This window comes from Microplitis mediator, chromosome 5 (assembly GCF_029852145.1).
Source record: "Microplitis mediator isolate UGA2020A chromosome 5, iyMicMedi2.1, whole genome shotgun sequence".
Classification (NCBI taxonomy): Eukaryota; Metazoa; Arthropoda; class Insecta; order Hymenoptera; family Braconidae; genus Microplitis; species Microplitis mediator.
In genome coordinates, this window is record NC_079973.1 from 3,142,334 (window position 1) to 3,157,880 (window position 15,547).

Consider the following 15,547-nt stretch of genomic DNA (forward strand, 5'->3'; position numbering starts at 1 on the left):
AATATTCGCGAACGCGAAAAAGCTTTCACGGTTTAAATTTAACAAGTAGAACTAGTACTCCACCTGTCCATCGGTGATATGACGAACGTTGATCTTCAAAAATCTCTCTCTGTAGGCTGGTTCATCCTCGTCCATAGCTGCTGCATTACCACTGTCAAGTGGGGTTTTAACTCGTTCCATATGACCTGGTTTTGGGGAAACAGGCCGTAAGTTATCCAATAGCTCTGAAAAAAAAATATTCAAAGCCGTTTAAAGTAATCCGCACAGTGATTTTTAAAACTGTCTACTGAAATGTTTTAGAAAAATTATTTCTGGGCTGTTACCTTTTTCTTCCGGTGGCAAATCATCCTGTGAATCGTGATCGTGACCGGGATCTGGACTCGGGGCATCCAGTGCCGTTCCATCGCCGCCCAGACGTGCCTCTCCTTTTATTGGAACCCAGAGCTGCTGGCCCGGGTATATAAAGGTACTGCCAAGTCGGTTTAGTTTGCTCAATTCAGATGGTGTTGTATCAAATCTTGCTGCGACTGATGTCAGCGTATCTCTGTTACCCACCTAGAATATAATAATAAATAAATTATTTTACTAATTAATTTTACACAAAAAGATTAAGTGATAAATAGGGCAGAGGTACCGTTTTAGCCGGTTTTGGATCCTTGAAAAATTTTAATTAATTAATTTATAAAAGACGCAATTGTGTTCGTGAAGATCGGAACGTTTTTCGCGCAACGAAAAAATACAAAATTGGAAAGTAAAAAATCTACTGACTAGATTTCTGAAATGTTTCGCATTTAGATACTGGTATACCAGCTGAAAATTTTCGGCCAACCCCGACCGCTGAAACTACCCCTTTACTCGAATTACATGAATTTTTTTCCGATCTTCAGATACATCAACGATTTAATTAATTTTTGAAATGTGTTCAGAGATACACTTTTATCCCACTACACTGTAAAAAAACCGGGGTAAGTCCGGTCAGTGTACGTAAATATTCTTTACCGGTGTTAAAAAAATTTCCCGGAGTTAAAATATTTTTCGATGTTGAAAATATTTAACTACAGTTAATTAGTATTTTTATTAATTAATTAAATTATAGGTGATTAAAATGCTGAGCGCAAAATTGTGTAACTTTTAAATAAATTATGTATAACATAAATAATTATTTAAATAAGTACATAGCAAAATTCAAATTTCCTCTAGATAATATTCATTAAATTTTTACATTTTTTTTTAAATTTCTATACGTGATTTTTTTTTCACCGATTTAACACCGCCAAATTACTCCGCCTACACCGCATGGTGTTAAATTGAGCCCAATATTGATTGAAATTAAGTATTAAATGTCCAAAAATGGAGCAGTAGCAACAAATTCTACTTTTACCCCATTGCATAATAAAAAAAAACGAGCAAGATGATAATTAACTGAGAGTACAAGTTGAGGTGAATAATTTAACATGAATCATTAATGTCAATGATACTTTTATTTATGTATTATAAGCTGAGGCCAAGTTCATTTGTTGACATTTTATGCAACACGAGTGTTTTAAAAATTTATTTGACAAATTGGATAAATTACTTAGCGCACTTTGTATTAATATGTATATATATTTAGTAAGGTAATATACATATATGAGTAAATGAAAAGTATATAAGTGGATTATCAAGCTACAAGATGGAGAGTTAGAGAGCGCGGTTAACTTTTAATGCCAACAATTTAACTACCAGCTACAAATATATACTTAGCTACAGTATTTTCGATAGATTCTCGTAAATATTACGTAGCATAGGCGAGGTAATTTCACGGATCGGTGGTTAATGTTACTTTATAAAGCCTCTGGGCTTTTATCAGCCATTTGGTAAGCCGGTACGATCAACCGTGACTGTACGTGCCCATTGGAAAACTGTCTCTATTTAACGCTTATTAGTATTCCCGGTCTGGCGAACAGAAGAAATAAAATAATTTTCACTTTTACCCAATACTCTGTACTATAGTCCAGTAAATCTTAATCAGTTGTCACTTTTGAGGCTTCGATTACTCAATTGCAACAATTAAATATTTAAATACCCGGTTTACTTTTATTACGGCTTGATTATAATTAAATAAAATACTTTTTTATTCAGTTTTTTTTTAATTAACCAGTCCACGTTCGTGAATCGTCATGCGACGGTACGTTGTCTGCATGTGTAACAAGCTAAAGAGGACAATTATTTTCGTGCGTACTCTATATATGCGTATATTTGACGGGTGGAATGTACGCATATTAACAACGAATATGATTTTGATGTTCATATAACCGATTCATGGTGGCCACAGATTTTTGAGATTGAAATTCCCTGAGTTTTCCTGGTATTCCAGTCGAACAATTCAAAAATTCCCTGACTATGTGTTGTAATATTAAATCATTGGAAATATTTATTTTATTGATTCTCTTATTAAGTATCCACGTACCACCAAAAAATTGGTCCTCGAAGGACCGATTCCACCATCAGCGAATGGTCCATGTCGAATTTTGTTTTTTGACAGGCCGTCGAACACCTAATCGATGAGGAAATAGATGAGGTTGCAGCGCCAATAATACCATTATAAAAGACTTATAAATGATAAAAGAATAAGACATCAGGCCGACAGCAGCAATAACTACAGACACAACTTGAACCACTGTAACTCTATAGCCAAAAGAAATGAACTTGACTTCAGAAGACCAAATGAAAAATATTGGTGGCTCACAGAAGAAACGCCACACAGAAAGCGTCTCAAGAGAATAAAGGCCAATGGGCGTTGATTATATTGAATTATATATGAATGATTATATATGAAAAATATACCAAGTGATATTTAATTTTCAGCCGATAACCAAAAACAAGACAAATTAGAGTTTATTCGGAAGCTCAAACACCCTCTGTCTAAGGCGGACAAGAAATTAATTAATTTCTTCTTTCTCTTGTCATCGAGCTACACCTTCCCCAAGAATCATGTATCGGTAGCAACGATAAAATACAACGAGGAAATGAATCAGCTCCCCAAGCAAATAACAAAAAGTTTGTTTTCACAATATCTATACTGAGAGAAAAAAAAAATTTTCGGAACTAAGAAAACTTCGTAAAAAAACATATCAGCTATAGGTTTGGAATACCTGTAACTAAAGTGTAATAGTAAATAGTATTACAAAAAAGGAGTCGATTACACTACGATGATACTAGTGAACATGACTGTTCTGAGTTGGATAATTTAAATTAAAAATTACTAGTCAGCAAAACTATATTATTCATGTAAACTTAACAATTTATTTTAAGTTAAGTTAACTACTTTGGTTTTGATTCAAAAACTTTTTTTTTTTTTGTTAACTGGAGATATTATTTTTTTTTTTTTTTTTGTGAGAAAAATTACTCAAGGAATTATTAATGTCATTATGTAGTTAAGCATCTACTATATGACTACCAAGTCAGGTAATTGTCTGTCAAATGACAGAAGAATATTTACGCCAGGATTGTCTTAGCGTATCGAATATAAAAACTCTGAAATACCTATCTAACCAGGGACAGCATAAGAGGTTGAGTGCCATCTAGTGGCGAGCGCTGAACTATTTCCGCTGCTGCCTAGTATCGGTGACTTTTTCCTCTTCCATATACATTAGACTGATTCAAAAGAATCGACTAATTTTTTTTTTCTTCATTATATCGAAAATATTGTTGGAAATGACAAAAAAAAATACTGTGAAAGTTTGAGCTCTTAATCTTAATGTAAACAACTGCCGCATCGCGATTTTCTATTTCCCGTTTAAATAACCTGGGAAAATTTATTTTTCAAGCTTTGGAATTTTGTAGCTCTTGGTGGGACCAAGACTTTTGAATGTTCAACCCATATTCTTATGGGAAATTTGACGCTCTACAAAAAAGGTCTCTTATAATTTTTCGATATTTTTATTTCTTCAAAAGTAATTCGAAGTTAAAGTTAGATTGACGATAAATTTTCACATTTTTTAAATTTTTGACGCAACCATCAACTTTATCCGAAAATTTTAGAGGACATTTTTTGTAGAGCATTTTATTTCCTACGACTTATCTCAGAGAAAATTTTCGATATTTCACTTAAGTCGTATGTTATCTGCAATTAACTGAAAATTTTCTTAAATAATCTAAATTTTGTTGCTTAAAATTAATTAAATTAAATTTTCAGTTAATTGCGAATAACTTACGACTTATGAGAAATATCGAAAATTTTCTCCGAGATAAGTTGTAGGAAATAAAATGCTCTACAAAAAATGTCCTCTAAAATTTTCGGATAAAGTTTATGGTTGCGTCAAAAAATTTAAAAAATGTGAAAATTTATCGTCAATCTAACTTTAACTTTGAATTACTTTTGAAGAAATAAAAATATCGAAAAATTATAAGAGACCTTTTTTGTAGAGCGTCAAATTTCCCATAAGAATATGTGTTGAACATTCAAAAGTATTGGTCCCACCGTGAGCTACGAAATTCCAAAGCTTAAAAAATAAATTTTCCCATGTTATTTAAACGGGAAATAGAAAATCGCGATGCGGCAGTTGTTTATATTAATATTAAGAGCTCAAACTTCCACAGTATTTATTTTTCGTCATTTCCAACAATATTTTCGATATAATGAAGAAAAAAAAAATTAGTCGATTTTTTTGAATCAGTCTAATATACATCTTCTCCCGAAAAATTTTTCTCTTAAGTCTTTCACATTAAAAATCAAAGGCAATAAAAATAAAATTGACAAAATGTAGATACCACCAATCGTCAGCATTTTTTCCGAACTAAGCTAATTGAAAATTTTTCCAGCTTTGTGCCGAAATTCCCTGACATTTCCTTGACTTTCCCAGTATATTTATAATTCCCAGACACTTCCAGGTTTTCCAGAAATGTGGCCACCATGGTCGATTGTTGGTCGATTTAATTTTTTAATTCTTTCTTGAGCTCCTTCATCATGAAATTTTCATTTTATCGAGTATATTTCAAAAGCTTTAATCCAGATTAAAATGTCGTTTATATATAATGTAATATTGTAGTTTGTGAACTTTCTGACGTTTTAAGTAATCGATTATTTTGCTATACACCTTAAAAACTTTATCAAGTTTAATTAAGGGAAAGAGAAAAGTTAATTTCTCAGTGAAGTTGTTTAAAAGCACTCAAGGCAGCTGGTGCTGGTGCTGGTGCTGCGGATGATGATGATGTTGGTATTGGTACGACTCCTAGACCCAGAATCAGAGTCAGAGTCGGAGCTAAGGCGTTAGTGCTCCGTTACGTCAGTGAGCTAACATTTGATTCTTTATTGTTTATAGTCGAACAAACGAGCGAAGATCCAAAAGTTTGGGATTTGTTAAAGACCCAAGTTCCTGTCCCAGATACTTATGAGGATAATGATGCCCGAATAAAAGTACCATCAGCAATATAACAGGAAGTGGACGGATAATGCGGTCGCAAAGACAGAAGGGTCTGAGTAGTGAGAATAAAGTTGTAAAAAAAAAATAATAAAAATGAGGAGAAAGAAAGAAAGAAAGATAAAAATAAAAATAAAAGGCACCTGGATCGCATGGGGGAATGAATGGAGTAAAGAGCAAAAGGAAGTCGGGATGTTTTCTGGAAGCCTGGAAATAATAAAAAATAAAATAAAGATGGATTGTTCCGACTGGTGTTTTTTACCGGTGCTCAAGTATACTTGTGTCTTATGGATGTAAGAGTTTTTCTGTGGGACAAAAGGCCGCGGGAATCCCCAACTGGCCTCTTTTTTTCGTTATCGAGCGGTTTGATTCGCCCATTTCTACCTCAATTTCTACTTTTACTTATCTATATATTTCTGGTCTATGTGTGGCTCTTCTGCAGATAATGTATATTATATATGTTATATATTCTACATATATATTTAACGTCCTGTATTCTGTGAACGTATCGATGATGAACGATAAACCATTAGCCCGTAGTTACGGTTACGTTCCATTAGGGCGATTAATCGATTCACGGCGAGTAAGTCAACGACCACAACGTCCATGATCATCTCCTATATTCATAGTTCCAGTGTCCCCGTGTTCCAGTTCCAGTAACTCCAGTGGCTGGTCTACAGCATGCTTCCATTCTAATCGCACCGTCAATTATATCGAGGACATCGTGCTCAACATATATTGAGATGAATTTTGAGATCTTGCGAGTAAATGACCATCCAGATAGATCAGCTCAGGTCCCTTCCGCTTGTCCCAGTTTCCATTCCCGGCAGTTTACTGCAGACTAGACTAACTATGAGCTTGTCCCAGGAGTATCTGGCTGACTGTACAACCAACCTTACTCTCCAACTCTTGAGAGACAATTTTAGAAATATTACTTCACGTGAATCTTATATATTTCACCCGAGAGACTGAGAAAGAGAAAGTCGAGATATAACTTATTCTGCTTGTACTCTTCCTGACTCAAATCACTGCTGATTTACTTTGCAAATATTATACTCAATATAAAATCCTCTTACTATTATACTCCATATCTTTATTACATTTTACTTGTTATCAAATAATCTTGTTTTTATTGCTTTGTTAGATAAAAATAATAACCACCGAGTTTTACTTTTTTTTTCTTCATATTAAAATTTGCTGATAAAAATAATTGTATTATTTAACGTCACAGAAAAAAAGGATTTCTTGGAGCAAAAAATTTTTACTCCCCAAGAGATTTTTTTAGTCGTAAGAAAATTTGTGATAGTGAAGTTAGCTAAAGTCTAATAATTTTTGAATTTTTTTAAATAAGGTAAAAGCCCCTATACCCGCTCACTTTTCATTGGAGTGAGATTAAATCACTCAGTATAAATTAATAAATAAAATGAAAAACCATATTTTTTTTTATAGTTATTTTTTGAAGTTTCGAGTATTAGAATAAAATTTAAGTTTGAAGAATAATGTTGATAATTAATTATTATTAATTTTTTAAATAAGCTCCTTGAGTGTACCCATAGTTGCTCACTAAAAGTTGTGATGTACCATTACTCGACCAACACATGGCCCTATAGTCGCTCAAAGACAATATCAATTAAACTATGATAAGTTTATTGATTTGGACAAATAATTTATAAATTATACTCCTTTATTCTTTCATAATATAAAATTTCATGAATTTTAAAAATGTATTTAATAAGATATAGTTATAACAATTCTTAAAAAATTTGACGTTACCTAATTTTAATCTAACGAATGAACGTTAAAGTAAAAAATGCCCGGCTTTACGCGATTTTGAAAACAGTCATTTAATTTAAATTTATAATCTATTATAAAATAATTTGATACATCATATTTTAATATATTTAGATTCACAAATAATTATTTATCAATAATAATATTTTTAGTTGTAATTTTTTTTTATAAAAATTATAAAAAAACGCCTTAAACATTTAAAGTGAGCGACTAATGGTACTGAGCGGGTATAGGGGCTTTTACTTTACTATAAATTATAAAAAAAAAATATTTAAAAAAATTACACTTATAGTTTTCTTAATTCTCTACATGTGCATATTTTTAGTTTTTTTTTTTTTAAATTAATTTGTTAACAAAAATCCAAAAATTGTCAATTGTCTTCTAACTTCAAGATCATAAAAATTTTTGTCTTCTATTGATAATGCAAAATATTTTTTGTGCCAAGAAATTTTTTTTTTTCGGTGCACGCGTTGCTCGATAAATTATTTTCCTTTTTCTATGTCAGTTTAAAAAATATTTCAAAAGAAACAGACTTGCAGTTGTGGTTAGATGCTGATGCTGTTACTGATTTACGCTTTACAATTTTGTCGTTGACGTGCCGAGGATGGTTGACATTCAAATGACGTGCTATAGATTTAGGAATTTCATAAATGCCATGTGTATCCGTTAGCATCATATCTATCTGTGATATTTGGCGTTATTGAAATTCCATCAATTTACAACAATATCACTACAATATATGTATATATATATATGTTTCTACAACGTCGATCAACAGAAGGAGTTGATGTTGATATTAATAAATATATAACTATAAAGCTCTATACTAGATAATTCATATTGTTGATTAGTTAATGAACGTTTGCTTGAATTCATAGCAAAATTTAATGCTCATCATAATTAATTTAAAACAAATTACCAACTTGTTTCAATTATATTAGCATACAAGGTATCGGCTACAAAGTTATTTAATCAAGAAGTTAATGTAGTACTCTGCGTTGTTGATTACCTCAAAATTAAGGGCAACTTTTTTTATTTCGCATACGGAGTAAATAGGGAGTTTTTTTTTATATCCGCATTCACTCCGATTCGAAGTTTTAATATTAATATAAACTCCCTTTAGAAGTGAATTTCACTCCAAACCGTTTCAGTATTAAAATGAATTCCCCTTCGAAGTGAATTTTACTCAGAGGGGATTAAATGAATAAACAGTCATCTACTGCGCATTCACTCCGCAAATTTTTGACAGTGATAACAATAATAATAATAATAATAATAATTAATTATTATTAAGATTTAATCTATGATATGTCTTCTTTGATGATAAAAATAAAACAAATTTAATTTCGTATCAGTGAAAAAAAATATATTAGACGACTGAGAAAAAAAAATTACCGTGTGGATTTTTTTTAGAATCCCATAATTATACAATCATCGAAATCAATAAGTTTGCGAATTAATGATGAGATTTTTCTCATTAAATTACAATGATAATAAAAATAAACAAAAGATTTTAGAGTAAGGTAAAAGCCCCTATACCCGCTTACTTTTCATTGGAGTGAGATTAAATCACTCAATATAAATTAATAAATGAAATGAAAAACCATATTTTTTTTTTATAGTTATTTTTTGAAGTTTCGAGTATTAGAATAAAATTTAAGTTTGAAGAATAATGTTGATAATTAATTATTATTAATTTTTCAAATAAGCTCCTTGAGTGTACCCATAGTCGCTCACTAAAAGTTGTGATGTACCATTACTCGATCAACACATGGCCCTATAGTCGCTCAAAGACAATATCAATTAAACTATGATAAGATTATTGATTTGGACAAATAATTTATAAATTATACTACTTTATTCTTTCATAATATAAAATTTCATAAATTTTAAAAATGTATTTAATAAGATATAGTTATAACAATTCTTAAAATATTTGACGTGACCTGAATTTAATCTAACGAATGAACGTTAAAGTAAAAAATGCCCGGCTTTGCGCGATTTTGAAAACAGTCATTTAATTTAAATTTATAATCTATTATAAAATAATTTGATACATCATATTTTAATATATTTAGATTCACAAATAATTATTTATCAATAATAATATTTTTAGTTGTAATTTTTTTTTATAAAAATTATAAAAAAACGCCTTAAACAGTTAAAGTGAGCGACTAATGGTACTGAGTGGGTATAGGGGCTTTTACCTTAAATTTTAGAGTAGAGATTTTAATAAACAGTTAAATTCAAATCATATTTGATAAATTTGGCAGTAATACTCACGCAGTCACGTTATCATTATTATTATTATTATTATTATTATTATTATTATTATTATTATTATTATTATTATTATTATTATTATAAAATTTAAAAACTTACCGTATAAGCAACAGTATTTTCTGGCTGTGTAAGTTTAACATGTTTCTTTTCATGCGAACTAGATCCATCTTTGCTCTCGCTGTCTGAATCTATTTAATAAACAAAAACAATTTATTAATAAATATTATTGCCTTGAAATAATAAACAATTATAATATAGATACTTAATGTACGACGACAATGGACAAGTTCAAGTACTCAATAACTTTTATAAATCGATCCATCAATCATATGACTTTCAGACGTAAATATTTATCAGAAAATAATATACAAGCCGTTTAATTTATTTCCGCGTATAATTTAGGTATTTAATTACAAATAATATCCGTTATATATTTCAACGTTATTTACATCACCATCGTAAATTAAGTATACAAAATGATTACTGCGATAAAATAGTAATGCAATTAGTAAATGAAAGTAACTTTAAACTCATTTGCTAGACACGATAACAATATTTATGTACACCGTAGCCATCGATTCAGACGAAATGTAAATACAATAAAATGTTAAATAAATAAATATGAGAAAAAAAAAACGTGCTTAAGATATACGATTGGTTATATACACGCACGTGCTAGATACCGGCTCAATTAAATGATTCATATACGTGATTACATACAAATGTCCTCGTACGTTTACATAATATATGACGCACTATCAGTAATTGATAATTTTTTTTTTGTTTGATAAATCTATTTATTTTTTTTTATTTATTTATTTACTAGAAATTTTCTGAGCCATAGCCTTCAAAATTACACAAAAAAAAAAAATAGTTCAAACATAATCTTTAAAAATATTTAATTGTCGCCCTGGGCTAAATTTAAGATAACGATGTTTAATAATTTATAAACTACAGGTTGATTACAACTGCCACTGACGAATAATTTTTTTTCTTTATTTATTAGAAATTTTCAGAGCTATAGCTTTCAAAATTACACAGAACAAAATTAGTTCAAATAATAAATCTAAAAATATTTTATCATCGCCCTGGGCTAAAGATAACGATTTTTAATAATTTAAAAATTTATAATTTATATACAGGTTGAAAACAATTACTGGTGTACTGAGTACATTTTTTTTTACTTGATAAATACTTTTTTTTTTTTTTATTGGAAATGTTCTGAGCCAAAGTCTTCAAAATTATTAAATTACACGAAATAAAATTAGATCAAATATAATAGCTTTCAAAATATTTAATTGCCGCCCTGGGCTAAAGTTAAGATAACGACTTTTAATAATTTATAGACTAAAGGTTGATTACAACTAGCGGAGTACTGTTATACATTTAACGCCGACAAATAATTTTTTTATAAAAACTTCCATGGAAAAAATTGAATTTCTATATTTTTAGTGAAATTTCCATCACTGAAAAAAAGATTAATTTGAGCCAAGATCGCCAAATAAATATTTAATTGTGAGAAAGATATAATATATTTGAGTAGTTTAATTCCGTGAAATAAGTGATTTATTTGTGGTAAAGAAATGATCCAATTGCTACAAATAAGGGCTTCAAATATATGCATAGTATCGCCAAATTTTAGGTTATTTGTCAAAAATTTAATATCTTTACCACAAATATATTTATTTAAAATTATTTAAATCAACTGTCATATTTTGTTGTACCAAATATATTTATTTGTCATTAAAAAATACTTTTAAAAAAGCCACAACTAAATTGATTTATTTGGGACAAATATTTCTTGTTTTCAGTGCAAGGTATTTAAATTTTCAGCACGTGGTTAAATAATTTTGCATTAATATTTGATATTATTATTATTACGTACGAAAACAATGAAAACTGTAAGGTTTCATGATACCTGATTTAGTTAAAATTTCGCTATGTATAATCGGCGTTTCGCGAACAATGTACAAAACGACATAGTCATGAAAGTCCTTTTCATATATATGAACATTACTCGGTTGGTATTCAGCGAATTCCCAACCGGACAATGTGTTGTCAAGCTCCATGACTCGATTTACACAATTATGTATATATTCTAAGCACTAAAACTCACAACGTGAACAAACAAATTCACCACTAGACTTAAAGACTAAAGTGCTCTGCACTCTGTACCATATATATGTATTATATAAATGTGGTTTATAGTTTGTTACTCCTTCGAGTGTCACGTAAAAACTGAACAACTTGTTTCCGCACCTGAGCAGCGCGACTGAAAAATATCAGTATCGTAAAACGTTTATTTCTTTATCGCTTCGCGTTAACTACATATCCATTGTCTGAAATATTTTTAATACTTTTTATTTTCACTCATGGTATTATATATTGTGCCCGTACGTTTTAACGACTCGAGCCCGAGAGAGTCAACGACATAATATCAATTATCTACGTCATTTTACTCGCGTAGCCCTTGGCAGTAAATTTAAAAATATAAATAAAGTTTACAACAACGAACGGAGTGGTGCTGTGCCCACGTTACTGAGTGTTCAGCGACTGAAAGTGATTGGTTGACATCACGAGTATGCGGTACTGACTTAAAAAATATAACTAATGTATGAAGATGTCTGGATTGTGTTAATCATCTTGCTAAATAATCTCCGTCGATAAAATTGTTATAAGGACGTGATAGGTCCGGATGTTGGATTATTATAATATTATAAATAATATATATATGTATATGTAACTGTATATGTGTATTTGATATATATATTAGCGATTATCAACAAAGTATGACGTGACTAACAACACGTTCGACAGCTATTTTACACAAAGATATCAACGTCAATTACAGTCACGTCAACTCACTGCAGTCATAGACTCTGATTGGTTTATATATTTTTTTAATAAATTATCATGGTGGCCAGGGATTTTTGAAATTAAAATTCCCTGAGTTTTCCAGGTATTCCAGTCAAACAATTTAAAAATTCCCTGACTATGTGTGGTAATATTAAATCATTGGAAATATTTATTTAATTTAAAATAAAATGGTATAAGTCAGTTTAAACAATAATTAATCATTGTCGTTAAATGAAGCTTTTTTTATTTTTGATTTGAAATCCATGTTTTTATATAACTTACTTTATAATAAAATATATATAAATTTTTCATTTTCACTTGAATAAATTTCACAAATAAGAATATTTCATAGATTATTAATAAAGTATTAATAAAGTACGCAAATAATAAATATAGTGAAACTTATTAGTTCATTACTTATGTATACATTTAATGTTTTTAGTTATTAGCGAATGGTCCATGTCGAATTTTGTTTTTTGACAGGCCGTCGAAGACCTAATCGATGAGGAAATAGTTGACTAAATGAAAAATATTGGTGGCTAACAGAAGAAACGCCACACAGAAAGCGTCTCAAGAGAATGAAGGCCAATGGGCGTTAATTATATACCAAGTGATATTTAATTTTCAGCCGATAACCAAAAAGAAGATCAATTTGAGTTCATTCGGAAGCTCAAATACCGATTTCTGAATGCGGATCAGGAGCTGATTGATTTCTTTAACCTGATCTCATCGGCCTACACGTTTCTAGAAAATCATGTACCGGTAGCCATTTTAAAATATGATGAGGAAGATATATGTCACGAAATTATAAAGACAGCAACCATACGCGCAAATTTACCAAATTGACAGAACCTATAGTGCTAGGAGAGAAAGTTAAATATCAATTAACTCGTTATGCATCGGAGATTTTTGCTGAATCTTTTGCGGTTTTATTGCGCCGATTATTTTCCAGAAATAAGAGAAAATAATAGTTATCATTAAATAAATAGAGTGTAAAGAAAAAAAAGGAAGTAAAATTGTCAAGAATCTTCTACACTGAGAGAAAAACAGGTTTTCGGAACTAGGAAAACGTAGTAAAAAAACACCTTTTTTTTTTTGTTTTTGAGAAAAATTATTCAAGGAATTATTAATGTCATTATGTAGTTAAGCATCTACTATATGACTACTAAATTAGGTACTTGTCTGTCAAATAACAGAGGAATATTTACGCCAGGATTGTCTTCGAGTATCGAATATAAAAACTCTGAAATACCTATCTAACCAGGGACAGCATAAGAGGTTGAGTGCCATCTATTGGCGAGCGCTGAACTATTTCCGCTGCTGCCTAGCATCGGTGACTTTCTCCTCTTCCATATACATCTTCTCCCGACAAATTTTTCTCTTAAGTCTTTTACATTAAAAATCAAAGGAAATAAAAATAAAATTGACAAAATGTAGATACCACCAATCGTCAGCATTTTTTCCGAACTAAGCTAAGTGAAAATTTTTCCAGCTTTGTGCCGAAATTCCCTGATATTTCCCTGACTTTTCCAGTATATTTATAATTCCCTGACATTTCCAGGTTTTCCAGAAATGTGGACACCATGAATTATGCATTGTAAAAAAAAACGGGGTAAATTCAGGCAGTGTAGGTGTTAAAATTTTCGGTGTTAAATTTCAACATCGAAAGCGGTGTAAATATTCTTTACCGATATTAAAATATTTTTCAGCGTTGAAAATATTTAACTGAGTGAATATTTTTATTTACTCGATCACTTCAGTTAATTAGTGTTTTTATTAATTAATGGAATTATTTGTGATTGAAATGGTGGGCGTAAAGTTGTGTAACTTTTAAATAAATTACGTGTATATAACATATATAATTATTTAAATAACTACATAGCAAAATTGAAATTTCCTCCAGATAATATTCATCAAATTTTTATATTTTTTTATATGTAGCAAATTTTTTTTCTAACTTCTATACGTGTAATTTTTTTTTTTTCACCGATTTTACGCCGGTATTTTAACACCGCTCTTTTTCAGTGCATACGTAACATGTGTACCTATTATGTGAAATTAATAATGTTTTTAATTGACATCAAGACGTAGATTATATTGATTATAAAGACCGTGACCTCACAGACTATTTTAATAATTTTAAAAATATTAATATTAAAAAAAAAAAGAAAAAAGATGACGCAAAAATAGTAAAGATGAATATAAACCGTAGCTATTTTAATTAACCAGATAATTATAAAGCTTGACGGCTTAAAGTCTTGTCAGACGTGCTACCAGTCGGCCATGCTTGAAAGTTTATGATGACGTGATTGTTTGAAGAATGTCAGCGCTGATATATACACATATATATAACAAGTTTAAAATCTTATCAGTAACAATTACTATTACATTTAAAGTAACCGTGTAATAATGTCAGACGTTGATGCTGATACTGATATTAATGTTGATGTTGATGTTGATGTGAATTTAACGTAATTTATTGTCACGTATAAGAGTAATGAGTATTTTAAATATGTTTGACTTTGAAAAAGTAAGTCAATGCGATGCAATTGAGTGAGGTTGAGGTCGCGTATGAGTGAACAAACTAGATCTTAGATATGATCTATCTGTCGGATGAAAAAAATTTATCTATTTAAAACTTTCTGCGTGCGAGACAAGTTTTCATAAAAAAAAAATCGGTTTATGAGGCCAATGTATCTTATCATGTGGCTTACACTCAGTACCGCAGTGGGTTTACAGCAAAAACTTTTATTTTGTTCGTCGTTATTCTATACTACTCCTATCCCAAGTTAACTCACCTCTGGATAGTTTATCCACAGATTCAAAACGACTCTCAACTTTGCTGCGAAGTGATTCCAAGTCGTATGGTGTCGTGAATCCATGATCCACACTGCGGCTCTTACTCCTGATAAAACAATTAAATTGAATTAGTTTTTATTTTTACGATGGATAAAATAAATATTTTTTTTTAAATTTTGGATGCAGTGAAAATATAAATAAACTCTAAGGTAAAAAGTATATTTATAAAAAAGCATTTTAGAAGCTTAGCTGTTTAATACGCACCGAAAGAAGGACGTCGCCAGATTTTCCGTGGATCTTGTCAGCGTAACATCTTGCTGCGACATGCGACGTGACCTGGGTCGGCGGCAAACAAAATGAAAATAAAAAAAATAATAAAAGGGTGAATACATGCAAACTACGTGCCAAAAATAATA

General features: G+C 30.2%; 1 protein-coding gene across 10 annotated transcripts in view; it reads right to left on the minus strand.

Annotated features, from left to right (window-relative positions):
* The window catches only part of LOC130668957 (TLD domain-containing protein 2), an 89,860-nt gene that overhangs the window by 23,019 nt on the left and 51,294 nt on the right, over positions 1-15,547 (minus strand). For 6 of the 10 annotated variants that reach the window (XM_057471548.1, XM_057471544.1, XM_057471540.1 and 3 more), the window contains exons 2-6: positions 15,396-15,467; positions 15,131-15,237; positions 9,576-9,664; positions 324-555; positions 64-224 (exon numbers count right to left, since the gene is read on the minus strand). In XM_057471548.1, the coding sequence (XP_057327531.1) occupies positions 64-224; positions 324-555; positions 9,576-9,664; positions 15,131-15,237; positions 15,396-15,467 (661 nt within the window). Of the gene's footprint in view, positions 1-63; positions 225-323; positions 556-9,575; positions 9,665-11,394; positions 11,606-15,130; positions 15,238-15,395; positions 15,468-15,547 lie in introns of those variants that run through there. The other 4 variants (XM_057471550.1, XM_057471547.1, XM_057471542.1 and 1 more) reach the window with 2 other exon arrangements.